The 18,439-nt window shown below is 50.0% G+C and overlaps 1 protein-coding gene across 1 annotated transcript in view; it reads right to left on the reverse strand.

Moving 5' to 3' along the window:
* The window catches only part of GPAT3 (glycerol-3-phosphate acyltransferase 3), a 147,318-nt gene that overhangs the window by 115,027 nt on the left and 13,852 nt on the right, over positions 1 to 18,439 (reverse strand). The window contains 2 exon segments of the mRNA XM_030190558.1: positions 719 to 757; positions 760 to 784. Coding sequence (XP_030046418.1) covers positions 719 to 757; positions 760 to 784 — 64 coding nt within the window.

The raw sequence follows: 18,439 nt of genomic DNA on the forward strand, positions 1-18,439 counted from the left end.
AGAAAGGATGGTGGATGCCTGGAATGCCCTCCCACAGGAGGCTGTGAAGATAAAAACAGTGACTGAATTCAAGAATGAATGGGATAAACACAGAGGAACACTATATCGAATAAGGATGGAATCCAATTAAAAGCAAAAAACTTAAATGACTTCATAACTCGAGTGAGCTTTGACTGCAGCTTCAGAGGTTGGGAACTTCTACGGGTCCTGTAAATGGCAAAGACAGATCAGAATCAAGGCCAGAGTGGACTTCTTACCGGCACAGGTCCTACTTCCCAACTGGAGTTGCGGTCGACTTCTACAATCTGTGCCCCAAAACTAGCAGATACGATTAAGTATATCGGTGTTAAATCACAAAGACGTAGATCTGTGCGGAGTGCCAGATTCAACCTCGGCCACCTTGCTGGGTAGACTGGATGGACCCTGCAGGTCATATCTGCCGACATTTACTATATTACAATAATGAATTTTGTGTGTTTGGGCTCAGCCTAGGCCTTTTCACTGATGTATGAACATGGACAGTAACCTTGCTTTCCACACACTGTCACCTGTCATCTTTATAAAACAGGCACATCATATGCATCTACGTGACTGAGCCTCAGCGCCCTGTTATAAAGTTGCTTCCATTAAATCCATTTAGACTAGCACAAGAATTAACAATAAAAAAAAAAAGAAACTGATGAAGTGTATGAAGCAAAGACATGAGGAAAGTTCTTACCATTGGAAGCTGAAGGCTGAAGTTTCCTCTGCTCTTTGACCCCCTCTCAATCCGCAATGTGGCCCACTAAAACAAAAAGCAAAGGTCGGGGGGGGGGGGGGGAGAGAATGAAATTAAAAGGTTGCCTTAATTTTTTTAAATAAATTTCTCTCCAATTTTATGCTTATCAAAAACTGGTCTCCCATTAATCAAGCATCTGCCCTGGTTTTAGAACATCCACTCCACACTGAAACAGAGCTCAACCACCCCACTAAGCAAACTGTTCCACAACTAACATCTGCTTTATCTCCCCTCTTGGGTTTTCTTCCTCATAACATTCATACCACATTGACATGTTCCTCATCCAAGAACCCACCAATGACAAAACTGGCAACGAGCTCTGACTGCATTGCAGATCAGGAATGTAAACCTGCTCTGGAAAATTTCCCCAAAAGCTGGCATGTTCCCATCTGATTATCCACATTTCATTAACGGCATGCCCCCCCTCCACCATCTATTTTACTAATCTTTAGAATTTGCTAGTCAAGGACCTTATATGGTAACATCACAGGATGCACTGCAAAGGGCACTGCCATTTTGGAGATGGCAGCCAGGAATGGTGGGCATAATTCCTGCTTCCAACCTACCAAGTACAAGGATATGGGGCCATGGGCCACTGCTAGGTCCACAAGGGCTAACTTGGGACTGGGGGAGTCAAGTCTGAGCTGGCTAGAGGTCCCACTGGACCACCAGGGTTGTTTTTTTTATTTTTAAAGTTTTATGGGGAAACGGAGGGGGGTGTCCATACACTAACAGGGATATGTTTGCAAGGGAGGAAGACAGAACAGGTACAGGGTTGGGTATTGCTGTGGCATGCATTTTTAATTTACATTATTTTAATACCGTCAACTTTACCAACAGTGCCTGAACCAATCAGCACTCGGGCACTGGTAGGAATGTAGCGCAGGAATTCAGAACAGCCAAATGACTGCTTCTATTTTAGTGTGGCATTAATCTGCAAGCTCATTACTCTAAGCATGCCGTTGCAATTTTCCTGTGTTATGTTTGTGGTAGAATTTCATTCTACCAAGAACCCTTTAAGCATCAGCCCCCTGATGTCTAGTTGTACGCCAACTGACTTTCAATTGATTTAGAAAAAGAAAAAAAAAAAAAAAACAACACCTCTCCATGGTGTCTAATAGGAAAGGATATGATAAAGGGCACTGCGTACGCCTTGTAGCGCTATAAAAATGCTAAATAGTAGTAGTCGTAGTAGTACTTAAAGGTGAAGCTCTGACAGTTTTCACTTAGATGAATAATGTGTACCAAGTAAAGATATAGGCTTACAAGAACTACAGAGATGAGGATTTTATTCCGGTTTAAATACGATAGCAACGCGAGTGAGATAGAGCTGTATACTCATCAACTGAGTTACAGTCCCTAGTGAGTAATGGAGCTCGTATGCCTTTAAATTTTTTGTAGAATTTATTACTAAAGCCATCAGCTCCAAAGCTTTACCGATAAGGAGCTGTTTAATGGCCAATAGTACCTCATCAAGCAATACAGGGGCAGAAAGAGCTTCAACCTTGGAGGGAGTCTATATTGGGAGAGAGCTAGGTGCTAAAAAGTCAATCAAGGCCTGGGAAGGAGCATCCTCTGGAGTATAAAGCTGCTTATGGAACTTTAAAAGGGCTCCCTGAATATCAATTCACTGTGCACCACAGACCCTGATCATCTAAAATTTTATAGATTTATAATTACAGGTTGCCTGACTCTTCAGTTTATCAGCCAGTAGTTTACTCACCTTATTATTAAACTCAAAATACTCCTGATTAGTACGATTCAAACGCCCTTTGATAGAATGAAGCTCTAAATTATATAAGCCCAGGTTATGCAAAGCTGCCTGATGTCTTTGAAAGCCCCGGTCCTGTATATAGAGATGGTCCAGAGAAGATTATCTCATCCCAAAACTGCTGTTCCCTTTGATGGCTAACTTCATGAACATGGGCTTGCAGAGAGATCAAATGCCCTTGCCTCCAAGCACTCCCATAATAGTCAAGGTAGAAATATATAGAAGTATCATTAAAATGCAAATAGTCTAATAAGTGCTTTTCCAGTTGCTGTAAACTCACCAGGTCATCTAATAAAGCATCATTCAGCTGGCAGGCCTGCCACCATGAAACATCAAATGAATTGTGATAGGAGCATGGTCAGACCAAGTTTGAGGATAAATTTCCACAGCATGGACATATTTGCTTATACTGAGTCTCCCAAGTCAAAGAAATTCTCAGAAAAAATACAGACTCTTTCAGAATTGAAAAGAAAAAGAGAGATTTTCAGAATTAAAAAGAAAAAGAGAGATTTTCAGAATTAAACAAATTTCTTCTTTGTTGATGAAAACGGAACAGGCCGAAACAGACTGAATTTACATAATGTTCAGCTTCAAGCCCTCCTGAAGCTCTACACAGCTTTTAGAATGGGAGCTCAAAGATCTTAACAGAACAATTTTAGGATCCTCAGTTTACTGGAGAGAGCAGAGGGAACTGACACCATCACCTTCATTGAGAAGTGGCTTCCTCAATTTCTTCTATTCAGTTCTCGCCTGTACTAGAATTGGAAAGCGAACGTTACACACCAGCACATTCCTAATATCCTTGGCCAGTGGTTGCTAAAGCACTTAGATACCAACATACAACGCAGATAATACAAGCAGCAAAAGTACAATCCAATACGAAGGGCATACCATTATAATCGTCGCTGACCTCCATAACACACGATTCAATGATAAACAATTCCTTGCTGTGAGATCAGCACGAGTCAAATGAAAAATCACCATTAATAACTCCACTAAATCTTTTGAGGACCCTGATACTCTGCTGTCTTATTTAGAGCAGCAAGACAAAGGAAATTAGCACGAACTCCCTTCCACTGACCTGATTCTCTGATTTTACAACTCAGTATGCTGCCAGCTTTAATCTCAATAATTATAGTCAGATTGGGTATGATTTAATTATGGTTCTCTCTCACATTGAGCTCTAGCTACTTTTCATCATCTTCTTTCATCATCTATTTAATAGTAGCCCAACACTGAATATGTTATGATGTAATAATTGCAGAATATCATCTCCAGCTATTTGTCTGCTTACAATTCACTAAGTTTACTTGGGTCAAGTGTTGCAGTTAATCTTGTTTCACACCTTGTGATGGCACGTGCAAAGTTATTCTCTGTCATTGTTCTTTTATTGTCTTTGCCTTACATGAGCAAATTTTCAACTTCATTTTGTTACCCTTGTCATATCTGTTGTATACTAGTAGAAAAGGCCCGTTTCAGGCACAAATGAAACGGGCGCTAGCAAGGTTTTCCTCAGAGTGTGTATGTTTGAGAGAGTGTGTGTCAGAGTGACAGAGAGAGAGAGAGAAAGAGAAATTTGCGAGTGAGTGTGTGTGTGTGACAGAGTGAGTGAGACTGTGTGCGAGTGTGTGCCTGGGGTCCCTCCCTCCCACCCAGTTCTAGTGTCGCCGTCCCCTTCCTCCGTGATCCAGGGTCATTGTCGTCCGTCCCCCCCCCTCCCAGTTCCAGGGTCTTCCCATCTTTTTTTTTTTTTAGTTTTTGTACAGGTGGTGCATTCCCCCCCCCTCCCCTCCTCTGAAGTCCAGACCCCCACCCTCCATCCGAATTCCAGACTCCCCTCCGAGTTCCAGACCCCTCCCTTCCGCTGTCCGAGTTCCAGACCCCACCTCCCTGCCTCCCTCCCTCCGATTTGCAGATCCCACCTCCCTGCCTAACTTCCTCCGATTAGCAGACCCCCTCCCTCCGATTTCCAGCCCCCCCCCCCTCAGAGTTCCTGACCCCTTGATCCCCCTGTCGCGACCCTCTCGAGCCCCCCTTCCCGCCACCAAACCTCACGCCAGCCGAAGTCCTGTTCTCGGCCCGCGCAGCGTGGAGTCGTGGAGGAATGATAAAGTTGGAATCAGTTTGTGTTCGTGCGTCTGATGTACACACACAAAGAGATTCCAACTTGATCACGTCCAGTGACGTCAGCTGGGGCTTCGGAGCCCAAAGTTACAGACACAGGCAGCCAGGACAGGTTCATAGTTAGTATTATATAAGATAAGATATGTACGCCCTTTCTTTTTTTCAGATTTTAATTATTTCACACAATGGCAACTTCTCTATTGAATATACCATCTCTCTATAATAAAGACCTTAATAACCCTTTCAAAAGGCAACAAATTTGGTGTTATATTAAAAACTAGAAAAAAAGGCCCGTTTCTGAAACAAATGAAACGGGCGCTAGCAAGGCTATTGGCCACCATTAACCCATTTGCAGCAACCCTGCTGTCCCCTCCATCCACCCATGTGCAGCAACCCTGCTGTCCCCTCCATCCACCAATATGCAGCAACTGTCCTGTCCCCTGGCTTCCCCTCCATCCGCGCATGTGCAGCAAGCGTCCTCTCCAGTTCGATGCCCCCTCCCCCATCGAGTTCCATGCCCCCTTCTTCCCTCCTCCGTCAGTTCCACGGGCCCCATCCCTTCCGCCTGCACCCGCCCCCTCCGTGAACGGGCCGGCCTCCGTATATCAAAAAGCAGAGCGTCTGTCACCTGTGTGAAAGCGGCGCAGGCAGAACGCTTCCCTTGGATCTCTTTCGCTACCTGTGTCCCGCCGTCATCTGACGTGATGTAACGTAATGTCAGCGAAGGCGGGACATAGGGAGGGAAGGAGATCGGAAGGGAAGCGATGTAGTGCCTGCAGCGCTTTGATAGAGGTGACAGGCGCTGTGCTTTCCATGTAGGTAGGCGGGTCCACTGAAGGGGGTGGATGGGGGGGGGGGTTGAGCGGTGGTTGGCTGAGTGTCATAGGCTCGCCCTTGTAACGTAACGTCAGCGAGGGGGGCACATAGGGAGGGAAGGAGATCGGAAGGGAAGCGATGTAGTGCCTGCAGCGCTCTGATAGAGGTGACAGGCGCTGTGCTTTCCATGTAGGTAGGCTGGTCCATTCACAGAGGATGGGGGGGTGGGGTGGGTGTGTGGGTTGAGCGGCGGTTCGCTGAGTGTAATAGGGTCGTCCTCGTAACGTAACGTCAGCGAGGGCGGGACATAGGGAGGGAAGGAGATGGGAAGGGAAGCGATCTTGTGCCTGCAACGTTTTCATACAGATGACAGGCGCTGTGCTTTCCATGTAGGTAGGCGGGTCCAGTGACGGAGGGGGTTGGGTGTATGGGTTGAGCGGCGATTCGCTGTCTTAGCCCCGCCCTCGACGTCATCACGTTGTGACGCGAGGGCGGGGCAGACACTCATGGGGAAAAATTCCGATCTCTGCCACCTCAAAACGGAAGTTGAGGCTTCATTTAGAACGTTGGGGTTGCGAATTATGTGCGGAAGGGGCATGGCTGAGGGCGGGTCTATGAGTGAGAGTGAGTGGTGCATGAGTGACAGAGAGTGGTGCGGACAGCCTAGCCTACCAACAGTGCAGGGCTTCAGTGTTTCCCTGCCACAGAGTAAGCTTCAGAATGTTTGAGGTGAGACTTATTTATATAGATGTATTTCCTGATATTATTTATCTTCAGAAGACAAATTTGAAAGTTAACTCTCTGCACCTATTGAAATCAAAAGTTACACAGACCCCTGGGGAACCCCACTAACTACCCTTCTCCATTGAGAATACTGACCATTTAACCCTACTCTCTGTTTTCTATCTTTTAACCAGTTTTTAATTTACAATAGAACACAACCTCCTATCCCTGAAGAAATGGTGACCAAGGGTCACCTAGCAATTAGCCTGGAAGACTGTGTGCCAACCCTGGGACCAGAGACAGCCCAGAAAAGGAGATGTGCCAACCCGGAGACCAGCAGCCAGGACAAGGAGAGAGGTACAGACCCCATTGGAGTCCTTGGATCAATGCTGCAGAATCCCATGGATAATCAGAGAAGCCAGAAAAAAAAACCCCAACCTGATAGTCTGGCTGGAAGTCGGAAACACCCCCTAGAAAGGAAGGAAGGATGCAGTCACACCGACAGCAGGGCCCACTGCCAAAAATGGTAGGAAAGAGACAAGTCAGACCTTGCCTGCAACTCCACCAACTGCCTCATGGAGCAATGGAGTCTACAGAGGGCGCCGTCAGATGGACACTCGACAAGCATCACCGTAGAAGAAAGGCAAAGAAGATACAAAGTGGCTGGCATATCAGAGGCTGAGGGAGAATCCCCAAAGACAGGTGCGTCACAGCGATATACACACACTATCACCATCCATGCAACCACAAGCTGGCCTCAAGCACGACCACAAGAGGCCCAATGCCCTGTTCCATACACCCAGCCATTGCCACCAAATCAAGAAGCTTTGCTGGTATGTCTCCCATAAGGATACCACTGCTTGCCACTCATGGAGCTGAGCCACTATATCACCCCAGTAGCCACTGCCACCCATCACTCATGGCGCGAAGCCGAGACGTCAGCCCAGCAGCCACTGCCGCGTGGCACTCACTGAGCCATGTCAATGTGTCTCCAGGTGGCTGCAGCAAGCTAGCAAGACATCCAGCCCCATAGCGGAAGAGAACAGCAGGATGCCAGCTGAATGCAGAAACTGGACGTGAGGGAACTGCAAACCACCAGCTGTTGTGGCAAACAGCTGCCCCCTGACCAGCATCGATTGGGATTCACAGCCAAAACCTCCTGGTACGCTGCTGGAAAAGTGCACACAAGAAATAAAAGCAGCACCACTTACCTCAGCCTGACAATAAAGCAAACTTGGTGACACACAGAAGCTCCATTTCACCACACATAGCCAACATCCATGAAAAAAGGGGGTGGAGCTGTGGGGGGAGACCCAGAGCACAGAGTGTCACCCCAACTGGGGAATGAGGGACCTGGCACCATCGAGTATCATTCCATTTCAGGCACAGCCAGGAAGAAAAAGAGCCCAATGGACCAGCAAAAACCCCCTTCTCAAGTGGTACCTAGAGAAACCAGGGCAGGAGTCAAGTAACAAGCACCTAGAAGGAGCTATACGATGGTCTTTATTTTTATGTGTTTGGAATTTTTTTTGTTGTTGTTGTTTTGTTTTTTTTTGTAAATATAGGAACACCCTGACAGCAGGTGCCCTGGAAAGCTGATGACCAGCCGAAATGCAACCCAGTCAAAAGGTAGCCAAACAGCTGAACTGACCAAGAACCAGGACACTGGAATGGACAATGCAAAGAGAACAGAAGGTCCCAGCACTGAAAAGATGTGGCCCATAAGCCCCAGCAAAGCTAAGAGCTGTGCAAGGAACCAGACCGCGCGGTCCAACAACAGAGACAAACCCTTCAGCAGCAGAGGGGACTGCCCACAAAGCAGCAGAGTAGTCGTCCCCGAGTACTTGAGATCTGGGCTCATCCCCAGTCACCTCATCACCTATCCGCCTAGAGACTTACATAAAGACGTAAGCCCAGGATGGACAGCAAAGCCACACCACCCTGGAGCAAAAAGCGAATGCTACATACCTGTAGAAGGTATTCTCCGAGGACAGCAGGCTGATTGTTCTCACTGATGGGTGACGTCCACGGCAGCCCCTCCAATCGGAAACTTCTCTAGCAAAGTCCTTTGCTAGTCCTCGCGCGCACCGCGCATGCGCGGCCGTCTTCCCGCCCGAAACCGGCTCGAGCCGGCCAGTCCAGTATGTAGCAAGACAATACACTTCAAGGGAAGACACAACTCCAACGGGGAGGGGGCGGGTTTGTGAGAACAATCAGCTGCTGTCCTCGAGAATACCTTCTAAGGTATATAGCATTCGCTTTCTCGAGGACAGCAGGCTGCTTGTCTCCATGATGGGGTATCCCTAGCCCCCAGGCTCACTCAAAACAACAACCATGGTCAATTGGGCCTCGCAACGGCGAGGACATAACTGAAATTGACCTAAAAAATTTACCAACTAACTGAGAGTGCAGCCTGGAACAGAACAAACAGGGCCCTCGGGGGGTGGAGTTGGATCCTAAAGCCCAAACAGGTTCTGAAGAACTGACTGCCTGAACCGACTGTCGCGTCGGGTATCCTGCTGCAGGCAGTAATGAGATGTGAATATGTGGACAGAAGACCACGTCGCAGCTTTGCAAATTTCTTCAATGGAGGCTGACTTCAAGTGGGCTACCGACGCAGCCATGGCTCTAACATTATGAGCCGTGACATGACCCTCAAGAGCCAGCCCCGCCTGGGCGTAAGTGAAGGAAATGCAATCTGCTAGCCAATTGGATATGGTGCGTTTCCCTACAGCCACTCCCCTCCTATTGGGATCAAAAGAAACAAACAATTGGGCGGACTGTCTGTGGGGCTGTGTCCGCTCCAGGTAGAAGGCCAATGCTCTCTTGCAGTCCAATGTGTGCAGCTGACGTTCAGCAGGGCAGGAATGAGGACGGGGAAAGAATGTTGGCAAGACAATTGACTGGTTCAGATGGAACTCCGACACGACCTTTGGCAAGAACTTAGGGTGAGTGCGGAGGACTACTCTGTTATGATGAAATTTGGTGTAAGGGGCCTGGGCTACCAGGGCCTGAAGCTCACTGACTCTACGAGCTGAAGTAACTGCCACCAAGAAAATGACCTTCCAGGTCAAGTACTTCAGATGGCAGGAATTCAGTGGCTCAAAAGGAGATTTCATCAGCTGGGTGAGAACGACATTGAGATCCCATGACACCGTAGGAGGCTTGACAGGGGGCTTTGACAAAAGCAAACCTCTCATGAAGCGAACAACTAAAGGCTGTCCTGAGATCGGCTTACCTTCCACATGGTAATGGTATGCACTGATCGCGCTAAGGTGAACTCTTACAGAGTTGGTCTTAAGACCAGACTCAGACAAGTGCAGAAGGTATTCAAGCAGGGTCTGTGTAGGACAAGAGCGAGGAGCTAGGGCCTTGCTGTCACACCAGACGGCAAACCTCCTCCACAGAAGAAGTAACTCCTCTTAGTGGAATCTTTCCTGGAAGCAAGCAAGACGCGGGAGACACCCTCTGACAGACCCAAAGAGGCAAAGTCTACGCTCTCAACATCCAGGCCGTGAGAGCCAGGGACCGGAGGTTGGGATGCAGAAGAGCCCCTTCGTCCTGCGTGATGAGGGTCGGAAAACACTCCAATCTCCACGGTTCTTCGGAGGATAACTCCAGAAGAAGAGGGAACCAGATCTGACGCGGCCAAAAAAGGAGCAATCAGAATCACTGGTGCCTCGGTCTTGCTTTGAGTTTCAACAAAGTCTTCCCCACCAGAGGAATGGGAGGATAAGCATACAGCAGGCCCTCCCCCCAATCCAGGAGGAAGGCATCCGATGCCAGTCTTGCCGTGGGCTGAAGCCTGGAACAGAACTGAGGGACTTTGTGGTTCACTCGAGATGCGAAGAGATCCACCAAGGGGGTGCCCCACGCTTGGAAGATCTGGCGCACCACTCTGGAGTTGAGCGACCCACTTGTGAGGTTGCATAATCCGGCTCAGTCTGTCGGCCAAGCAGACTGTTGTTTACGCCTGCCAGATATGTGGCTTGGAGCACCATGCCGAGACGGCGAGCCCAGAAGCCACATGCTGACGGCTTCCTGACACAGGGGGCGAGATCCGGTGCCCCCCTCTGCTTGTTGACATAGTACATGGCAACCTGGTTGTCTGTCTGAATTTGGATAATTTGATGGGACAGCCGATCTCTGAAAGCCTTCGGAGCGTTCCAGATCGCTCGCAACTCCAGGAGATTGATCTGTAGACCGCGCTCCTGGAGGGACCAGCTTCCTTGGGTGTGAAGCCATCGACATGAGCTCCCCATTCCCAGGAGAGACGCATCCGTTGTCAGCCCTTTTTGTGGCTGAGGAATTTGGAAAGGACGTCCCAGAGTCAAATTGGACCAGATTGTCCACCAATACAGGGATTCGAGAAAACTCGTGGACAGGTGGATCACGTCTTCTAGACCCCCAGCAGCTGATACCACTGGGAGGCTAGGGTCCATTGAGCAGATCTCATGTGAAGACGGGCCATGGGAGTCACATGAACTGTGGAGGCCATGTGGCCCAGCAATCTCAACATCTGCCGAGCTGTGATCTGCTGGGACGCTCGCACCCGCGAGACGAGGGACAACAAGTTGTTGGCCCTCGTCTCTGGGAGAATAGGCGCGAGCCGTCCGAGAATCCAGCAGAGCTCCTATGAATTCGAGTTTCTGCACTGGGAGAAGATGGGACTTTTGGATAATTTATCACAAACCCCAGTAGCTCCAGGAGGCGAATAGTCATCTGCATGGACTGCAGGGCTCCTGCCTCGGATGTGTTCTTCACCAGCCAATCGTCGAGATATGGGAACACGTGCCACCCCAGCCTGCGAAGTGCCGCTGCTACCACAGCTAGGCACTTTGTGAACACCCTGGGCGCAGAGGCGAGCCCAAAGGGTAGCACACAGTACTGGAAGTGGCGTGTGCCCAACTGAAATCGCAGATACTGTCTGTGAGCTGGCAGTATCGGGATGTGTGTGTAGGCATCCTTCAAGTCCAGAGAGCATAGCCAATCGTTTTGCTGAATCATGGGGAGAAGGGTGCCAGGGAAAGCATCCTGAACTTTTCTTTTACGAGATATTTGTTCGGGCCCTTAGGTCTAGGATGGGACGCATCCCCCCTGTTTTTCTTTTCCACAAGGAAGTACCTGAATAGAATCCCAGCCCTTCTTGCCCGGATGGCACGGGCTCGACCGCATTGGCGCTGAGAAGGGCGGAGAGTTCCTCTGCAAGTACCTGCTTGTGCTGGAAGCTGTAAGACTGAGCTCCGGTGGACAATTTGGAGGTTTTGAGGCCAAATTGAGGGTGTATCCTTGCCGGGACTATTTGGAGAACCCAATGGTCGGAGGTTATTAGAGGCCACCTTTGGTGAAAAGCTTTCAACCTCCCCCCGACTGGTAGGTCGCCCGGCACTGACACTTGGATGCGGCTATGCTCTGCTGGAGCCAGTCAAAAGCTCGCCCCTTGCTTTTGCTGGGGAGCCGAGGGGCCTGGCTGAGGCGCACGCTGCTGACGAGAGCGACGCGCGCTGGGCTTAGCCTGGGCCGCAGGCTGTCGAGAAGGAGGATTGTACCTACGCTTACCAGAAGAGTAGGGAACAGTCTTCCTTCCCCCGAAAAATCTTCTACCTGTAGAGGTAGATGCTGAAGGCTGCCGTCGGGAGAACTTGTCGAATGCGGTGTCCCGCTGGTGGAGAGACTCTACCACCTGTTCGACTTTCTCTCCAAAATGTTGTCCGCACGGCAAGGCGATCTGTCCGCAATCCGCTGCTGGAGTCTATTCTCCAGGTCGGCGGCACGCAGCCATGAGAGCCTGCGCATCACCACACCTTGAGCAGCGGCCCTGGACGCAACATCAAAGGTGTCATACACCCCTCTGGCCAGGAATTTTCTGCATGCCTTCAGCTGCCTGACCACCTCCTGGAAAGGCTTGGCTTGCTCAGGAGGAAGAGCATCAACCAAGCCCGCCAACTGCCGCACATTGTTCCGCATGTGTATGCTCGTGTAGAGCTGGTAAGACTGGATTTTGGCCACGAGCATAGAGGAATGGTAGGCCTTCCTCCCAAAGGAGTCTAAGGTTCTAGAGTCCTTGCCCGGGGGCGCCGAAGCATGCTCCCTAGAACTCTTAGCCTTCTTTAGGGCCAGATCCACAAACTCCAGAATCATGAGGCAACTGGGTGCGCATCAGATCTGGGTCCCCATGGATCCGGTACTGGGACTCGATCTTCTTGGGGATGTGGGGATTAGTTAGAGGTTTTGTCCAGTTCGCAAGCAATGTCTTTTTTAGGACATGGTGCAAGGGAACAGTGGACGCTTCCTTAGGTGGAGAAGGATAGTCCAGGAGCTCAAACATTTCAGCCCTGGGCTCGTCCTCCACAACCACCGGGAAGGGGATGGCCGTAGACATCTCCCGGACAAAGGAAGTGAAAGACAGACTCTCAGGAGGAGAAAGCTGTCTTTCAGGAGAGGGAGTGGGATCAGAAGGAAGACCTCAGACTCCTCGTCAGAGAAATATCTGGGGTCTTCTTCTTCCTCCCACGAGGCCTCACCCTCGGTGTCAGACACAAGTTCACGAACTGTGTCTGCAACCTCGCCCGGCTCGACTCAGTGGAAGCCACGTCCACGATGGGGGCGTCGAGAGGTAGACTCCCTGGCCCGCATCGGCGAAGCCCCTCCGCCGACGTAGTCGGGAGCCCTCCTGGGAGGTGGCCGCAGTCGGTACCGCGACGTCGGGGACCTCACCCCGGGCGATGGGCCAGACGGTGCCACGCTCGACCGGTACCGGAGGCGCAAGCACCGCCGGTTTACCGGAGGGGTAGGGCGCAACAGCTCTCCAGAATCTCTGGGGAGAACGGCCCGGAGGCTCTCGTTCAGAGCGGCCTGCAGAGAAAGGCAAAGAGGTCGATGCAGGCTGTCGACGGCAGAACCTGTTCCGGGCATGAGGAGGCTGTTCCGGGCTTGTCCAGAGTGGAGCGCATCGACACCTCTTGAACAGAGGGGTGAGAGGTGGTCCATATCGGTGCCGATGCCTGCTGGGTGCCGACTCCTCGGCGACCCAGAGCTCTCCCGGTGCCGACGCGGGGAGGCGACCGGTGTCGATGCTTCTTCGATTTCTTCCGAAGCATGTCACGGAGCTCCCCGGCACCGACGAGGAGGACGTAGAATCCAGCCGTCGCTTCCTCGGGGGCCGAGGCCGAAGGAGGTCGGTCTCTGGGGGGCTGTACCGCAGGAGCCCTCAGGGTAGGAGGAGGAGACCACCCGAAGGCTCACCGCCCACCAGCAGGGGAATGGACAGCCCTCACCTGCACTCCTGACGATGCACCACCGTCCGACGACATCAGCAGACGAGGTCCCGGTACCACCGACGTCGATGCAGCTATCCGATGTCTCGGCGCCGATGCAGAGGCCCGATGCCTCGATGCACTCGATGCAGGGGCGGCCCGAGAGGAAGATGGTCTGGACGGCTGACGACGTCGATGCACTCGAAGATCCCGGTGCCGATGCCGACGAAGAGCCCGAGAACAACACGTTCCACTGGGCTAGTCTCGCTACCTGAGTCCGCCTTGAAGCAGGGAACACAGACTGCAGTTCTGAGGGCGGTGCTCGGCCCCCAGGACACTGAAGACACGACGAGTGTTCGATCAGTGAGCGAGAATAACCCGGGCGCACTGGGTGCACTTCTTGAAGCCGCTGGAAGGCTTCGATGTCATGGGCGGAAAAATCGCGCCGGCGAAATCAAAGTCCGAAATGACGGAAAAAGAGCACCAAAAAATTTGTAAGGGAGAAAATCTCGACCGAGGCCGAAAAGAGGCCTACCCCGACGACGAAAGAAAACTTATCGGGGCAAAAAGCTGGAAGTACAGGGAGGATTAACACGAAACCCGGGGGGGGGGGTTTCCGGAGCACTTCCCGACACTTGAAAGACTTTTCCGAAGAAAAAACACGTCAAAATTAATTTGGACGCGCGAGGGTCGACTTTCCGGGGCTCGACACGGCGAAAACACGACCGTACCGAGTGCGGACAAAAGAAGACTGGCCGGCTCGAGCCGGTTTCGGGCGGGAAGACGGCCGCGCATGCGCGGTGCGCGCGGGCGCGCGAGGACTAGCAAAGGACTTTGCTAGAGAAGTTTCCGATTGGAGGGGCTGCCGTGGACGTCACCCATCAGTGAGAACAAGCAGCCTGCTTGTCCTCGGAGAATCCAGATATAAAGAGCTAAACCCTGACTCAATGATGCTAGGGCACAAGCCAGAAAAAGGGGAGGCATTGGACAGAGGTGGAAGCTCTACAGGTGAGGCGATGGGGCCAAGACTAAGAATAAGGGGCCTGCACAGAGCCCAATAGCAGCCTGCAGTAGACCAACACCACAGAGCCACCAGCCATGGCTGAGAGAGGTAAACAGAAGACACCATCCGAAGGGACTGAACACAAAGCTGCCACGTCCTACCATGAAACATCACTGCAGTGAGAAGTACCTGAGAATACTTCAAGGAACAGGGCAGCTGAGAAACCCATAGCAGACTGATGCTGTCAGAAGGACTCCCTAGCAGAAGCAGCATTCGAGAATCTCTGCCGCTAGCCAGGAAGTCAAAGCTGACAAATGCTGGAAGAATCTGCACAGTGAAAGACATGCGACAGGCCATAGAGGCAAGGATGGTGATACAGAAGGAACCACAGGTGACCAGGATTGGAGAACCTCCAAAGGAGACAAAGTGAACTGCAAAGTACCCTAAGTGACAGAGGAAACTGATGAGCTCTGCAGAGGATAGACTACAGCAGAGAACCACAGTAAGAGATGGAGAGAACTCCATAGGCAAGAGAGATAGCTGAGGACTACCAGAGCAGCAGCGACCCCAGAGAACAACCACAGATGACAGAGGATATCAGAAAACCTCCTCTGGAGAGAGAATGAACCTCCAAAAGGAGGCATACTACTGCTAATAGTACCACCTCTTACTTCTAGAGCGCGACTAGTCATATGTAGCAGAGCTGTACACAGAACATGAAAGACAGCTCCCACATAACAGAGCTCACAAAATTCAACAGAGAATCCCCTCAGATGACAGAACCTGCACAGGAGGACAAAACAATTGAGGACATACAAGGGAGCTAGGGGTCAGCATAGCTGCCAGACAGAGAGAAGCATCTTCCCAAGAGGAACAGTGGGACAATACACAAAACAAGAGAGCACGGGCAAGAACCTTTCCATAGGTGGCCTGATTTACTGTCAGACATTTCTCACCTATATATCCACTATACCCATATATACCACTACTGGAGAAAACTGGAACTGCTGAACTGTTACAAATTCCCACACAGACACTAGAAGCCGAATCATTCACCTCAGTCACATAAGCAGAACAGAGATAGCCCCTTCTGCAAAAATTAACTTGAAATCCTAAGAAGCTAGACTCTGCATGTAGCACATACCAGGAAAACAGAAAGACCGTTTTCCTCCTATACAGTGCAAAATAAGACAGCAGATGTAAGTTTCTCAATTGGACACATTCCAAACAGTAAAGTTGAAAAATAAAATGATTTTTTTCTACCTTTGCTGTCTGGTGACTGTTTTTTCTGATCATGCTGGTCTCAGTCTCTGATTCTGCTGCTCTCTATCTGTTCTCTTAACTATGTTCCAGGGTTTCTTGTCCATTTATTTCTTTATTTTCCTCCTTCTTCTTCACTTCTTGCCCTACATCCATAAATAAAAGCTGGGTCATCCGAAGACTTGACTGGAGGAAGTATACTTTTTGCACTATTTTCTCCATTTATGTCCAGCATTTTTCACATCTCGCTTCATGTGCATATCTTCCTCTCTTCCCTCCCTGGATCCATGTCCCTGCATATCTCCTCTCTCCTTGTCCATCCATGTGCATCACCTTTTCTCCGTCTTTCCTTCCCTCCAACCCATGTCCAGCGATTCTCCTCTCTCCCCTGCCCTTCCCCTCCCCAGCGACTCTACTCACTCCGCTTCCCCTCCCAGCAATTCTCCTCTCTCCCCTTGCCCTCCACAGCGATTCTCCTCTCTCCCCTGCCCCTTACCCTTCCCCTCCCCAGCAATTCTCCTCTCTCCCCTGACCTACCCTCCCCAGCGATTCTCCTCTCTCCCCTGCCCTTACCCTCCCCAGCAATTCTCCTCTCTCCTCTACCTTCCCATTCATATCCAGTGATTCGCCCCAGCCCCCACCTGCCCCCCCTTTTCAGCCACCGAGTTCCAGCCTTAGCCTCCTTCTCCGCTGCTGCTGCTAGTTCCAATTCCAGCTCATGTGACAGCCCCCTTTTTGTTCTTGCCACCCTGCGTCTCTTACCTCTAAGCGGCAGCTTGACAGCGCCGGTGAAAGAAGCAGGGTGCCGACTCAGGCCTTCCCTCACTGTGTCCCACCCTCCTCTGATGTAATTTCCTGTTTCCGCAAGGTCAGGACACATTGAGGGAAGGCTCAGGCCAGCAGCCTGCTTCTTTTAATGATGCTGCCGCTTTCAGGTAAGAGAGACACAGGGTGGCAAGAACAAAAAGGGAGCTAAGGGCGGGTAGGTGGGGACTGGGGGCTGAGGCTGGAACTGTGAGCCACCGGTAAGCATGGATTTCCTCCTTAAACAAATGTAACAGAAGGTCATACTATTGGGAAGTGGGCCATCTACAGGAAGGGAGAGACCTAGGTGGGAGTCAGAGCCTTTGGGAAGCCAAGCTGGTGGTACCAGAATAAGGAGAGACTGGGATAGGAGGAATTCCCTAAACTGGAAGTAAGGCACAGAGAAACTGGGGAAAAGAGAAAAGAAAAGTTCTTTGGTGAAAGGGAGTTGCCTTAAGTGGGGAAGCAAAGAAGGCAACCCTAGTCAAAAAGTTTTTTCTTGCTGAAACAGACCAGAAACAAGCTGCAAGGAAGGTTAGCAAGGTTTTGGTTTGCTAGTACAGAAGAGCAATTGCCTTAGGAAATGCAAAATAGTAAGAAATTCAGCTAGCTTATGGTAAAGGATTACTTGCTGCCTGAATTAACCCAGAAAAGAAATGGGGGGGGGGGGGGGGGGGGGAGTTTAGGTAAAAATCTGGTGAATACAGACCAATGCCTTCTCTGGTATGAAGCAGTTAAGCAAAGCTAATAAGTGTGGGAGTTCTGTTGATTCTCTATTACCAAAGAGAGGACTGGTGAATGCAGAAGGGCGGGTGGTTACTCCCAGGCATGCTGCAGTTTAATGGTGAATGGAGGAAGGGAGAAATAATTCCTCCTTAGTATTGCGAGTACTGAAGCTGCCTGAAATACTGCAAGTTACAATTGCCCAGTACATTTGGAATGGGTGTGACGCTTTGTAATGTTTGTAAGTTGGGGTAATGAAATGTTGCCTAACTTGTTATAAAGACGAATAGTGATCTTTAATTTTCTAATGTTTGTAGCCTGTGAAGTTTAACAGTAAGCCCAGGGGAGCTTTTCTTTTTTTTTTTTTTTTTGAATGGAAGGAAGCTGGAAGGCTGTAGTGTATTTGAAAACCTAATGCTGTTGTACAATACAGCACTTCAGTAACAATTCTGGGAGTTACTGGTTTATTTTCAGGGAGATTCCTTTTGAAGGGTAAAGGCTGGCTGGAACCTGAGAGGAGAAGGACTGGTTGAAGGGAAAAGCAGAGCACAGGCAGAATTCCCTAAGGCTAGGTATACCAAGGGCTAACAGCCCTCACAAGGCTACCACCTACAGACCTGGATAACAGCGCAGAACACCTTGAGGGTGACAAGGTGTGGCAGTCTCTGAACGATTTTCAGAGGACTGTGTTTGTGAGGAGCTGGCTAAACTAAAAGTGGACAAAGAGATGGGGCCAGATGACATACATGTGAGAGTATGGAAGGAACTTAGGGAATTCTGGCAGCTCCACTAGCTGACCTTCACTGCTTCACTACAGTAGGGAATGGACCCAGAGGACTGGAGAAGAGCAGGAGTGATCCCTAAACACAAGAGTGGAAGTAAGGAAGAGGTCAAGAATGCTATAGAAATGATAAGTACTAATAGTAGTAGTAAATGACTTCTGTAGTAAGTAAATTAATGGAAATGCTTTTAAAACAGAGAATAATAAAGGTTTTGGAATCCAAAAGATTAAAGGACCAAGGCAGCATGCTTTACTACAGGCAGGTTTGTCAGATACATCCGATTAATTTCTTTGACTGAGAGACTAGAGAGTTGGATCGAGGGAGAGTACTATTTATTTATTTGTATCCCACATTTTTCCACCTATTTGTAGGCTCAATGTGGCTTACATAGTACCGGAG

Source organism: Microcaecilia unicolor, chromosome 2 (assembly GCF_901765095.1).
Source record: "Microcaecilia unicolor chromosome 2, aMicUni1.1, whole genome shotgun sequence".
Taxonomy (NCBI): Eukaryota; Metazoa; Chordata; class Amphibia; order Gymnophiona; family Siphonopidae; genus Microcaecilia; species Microcaecilia unicolor.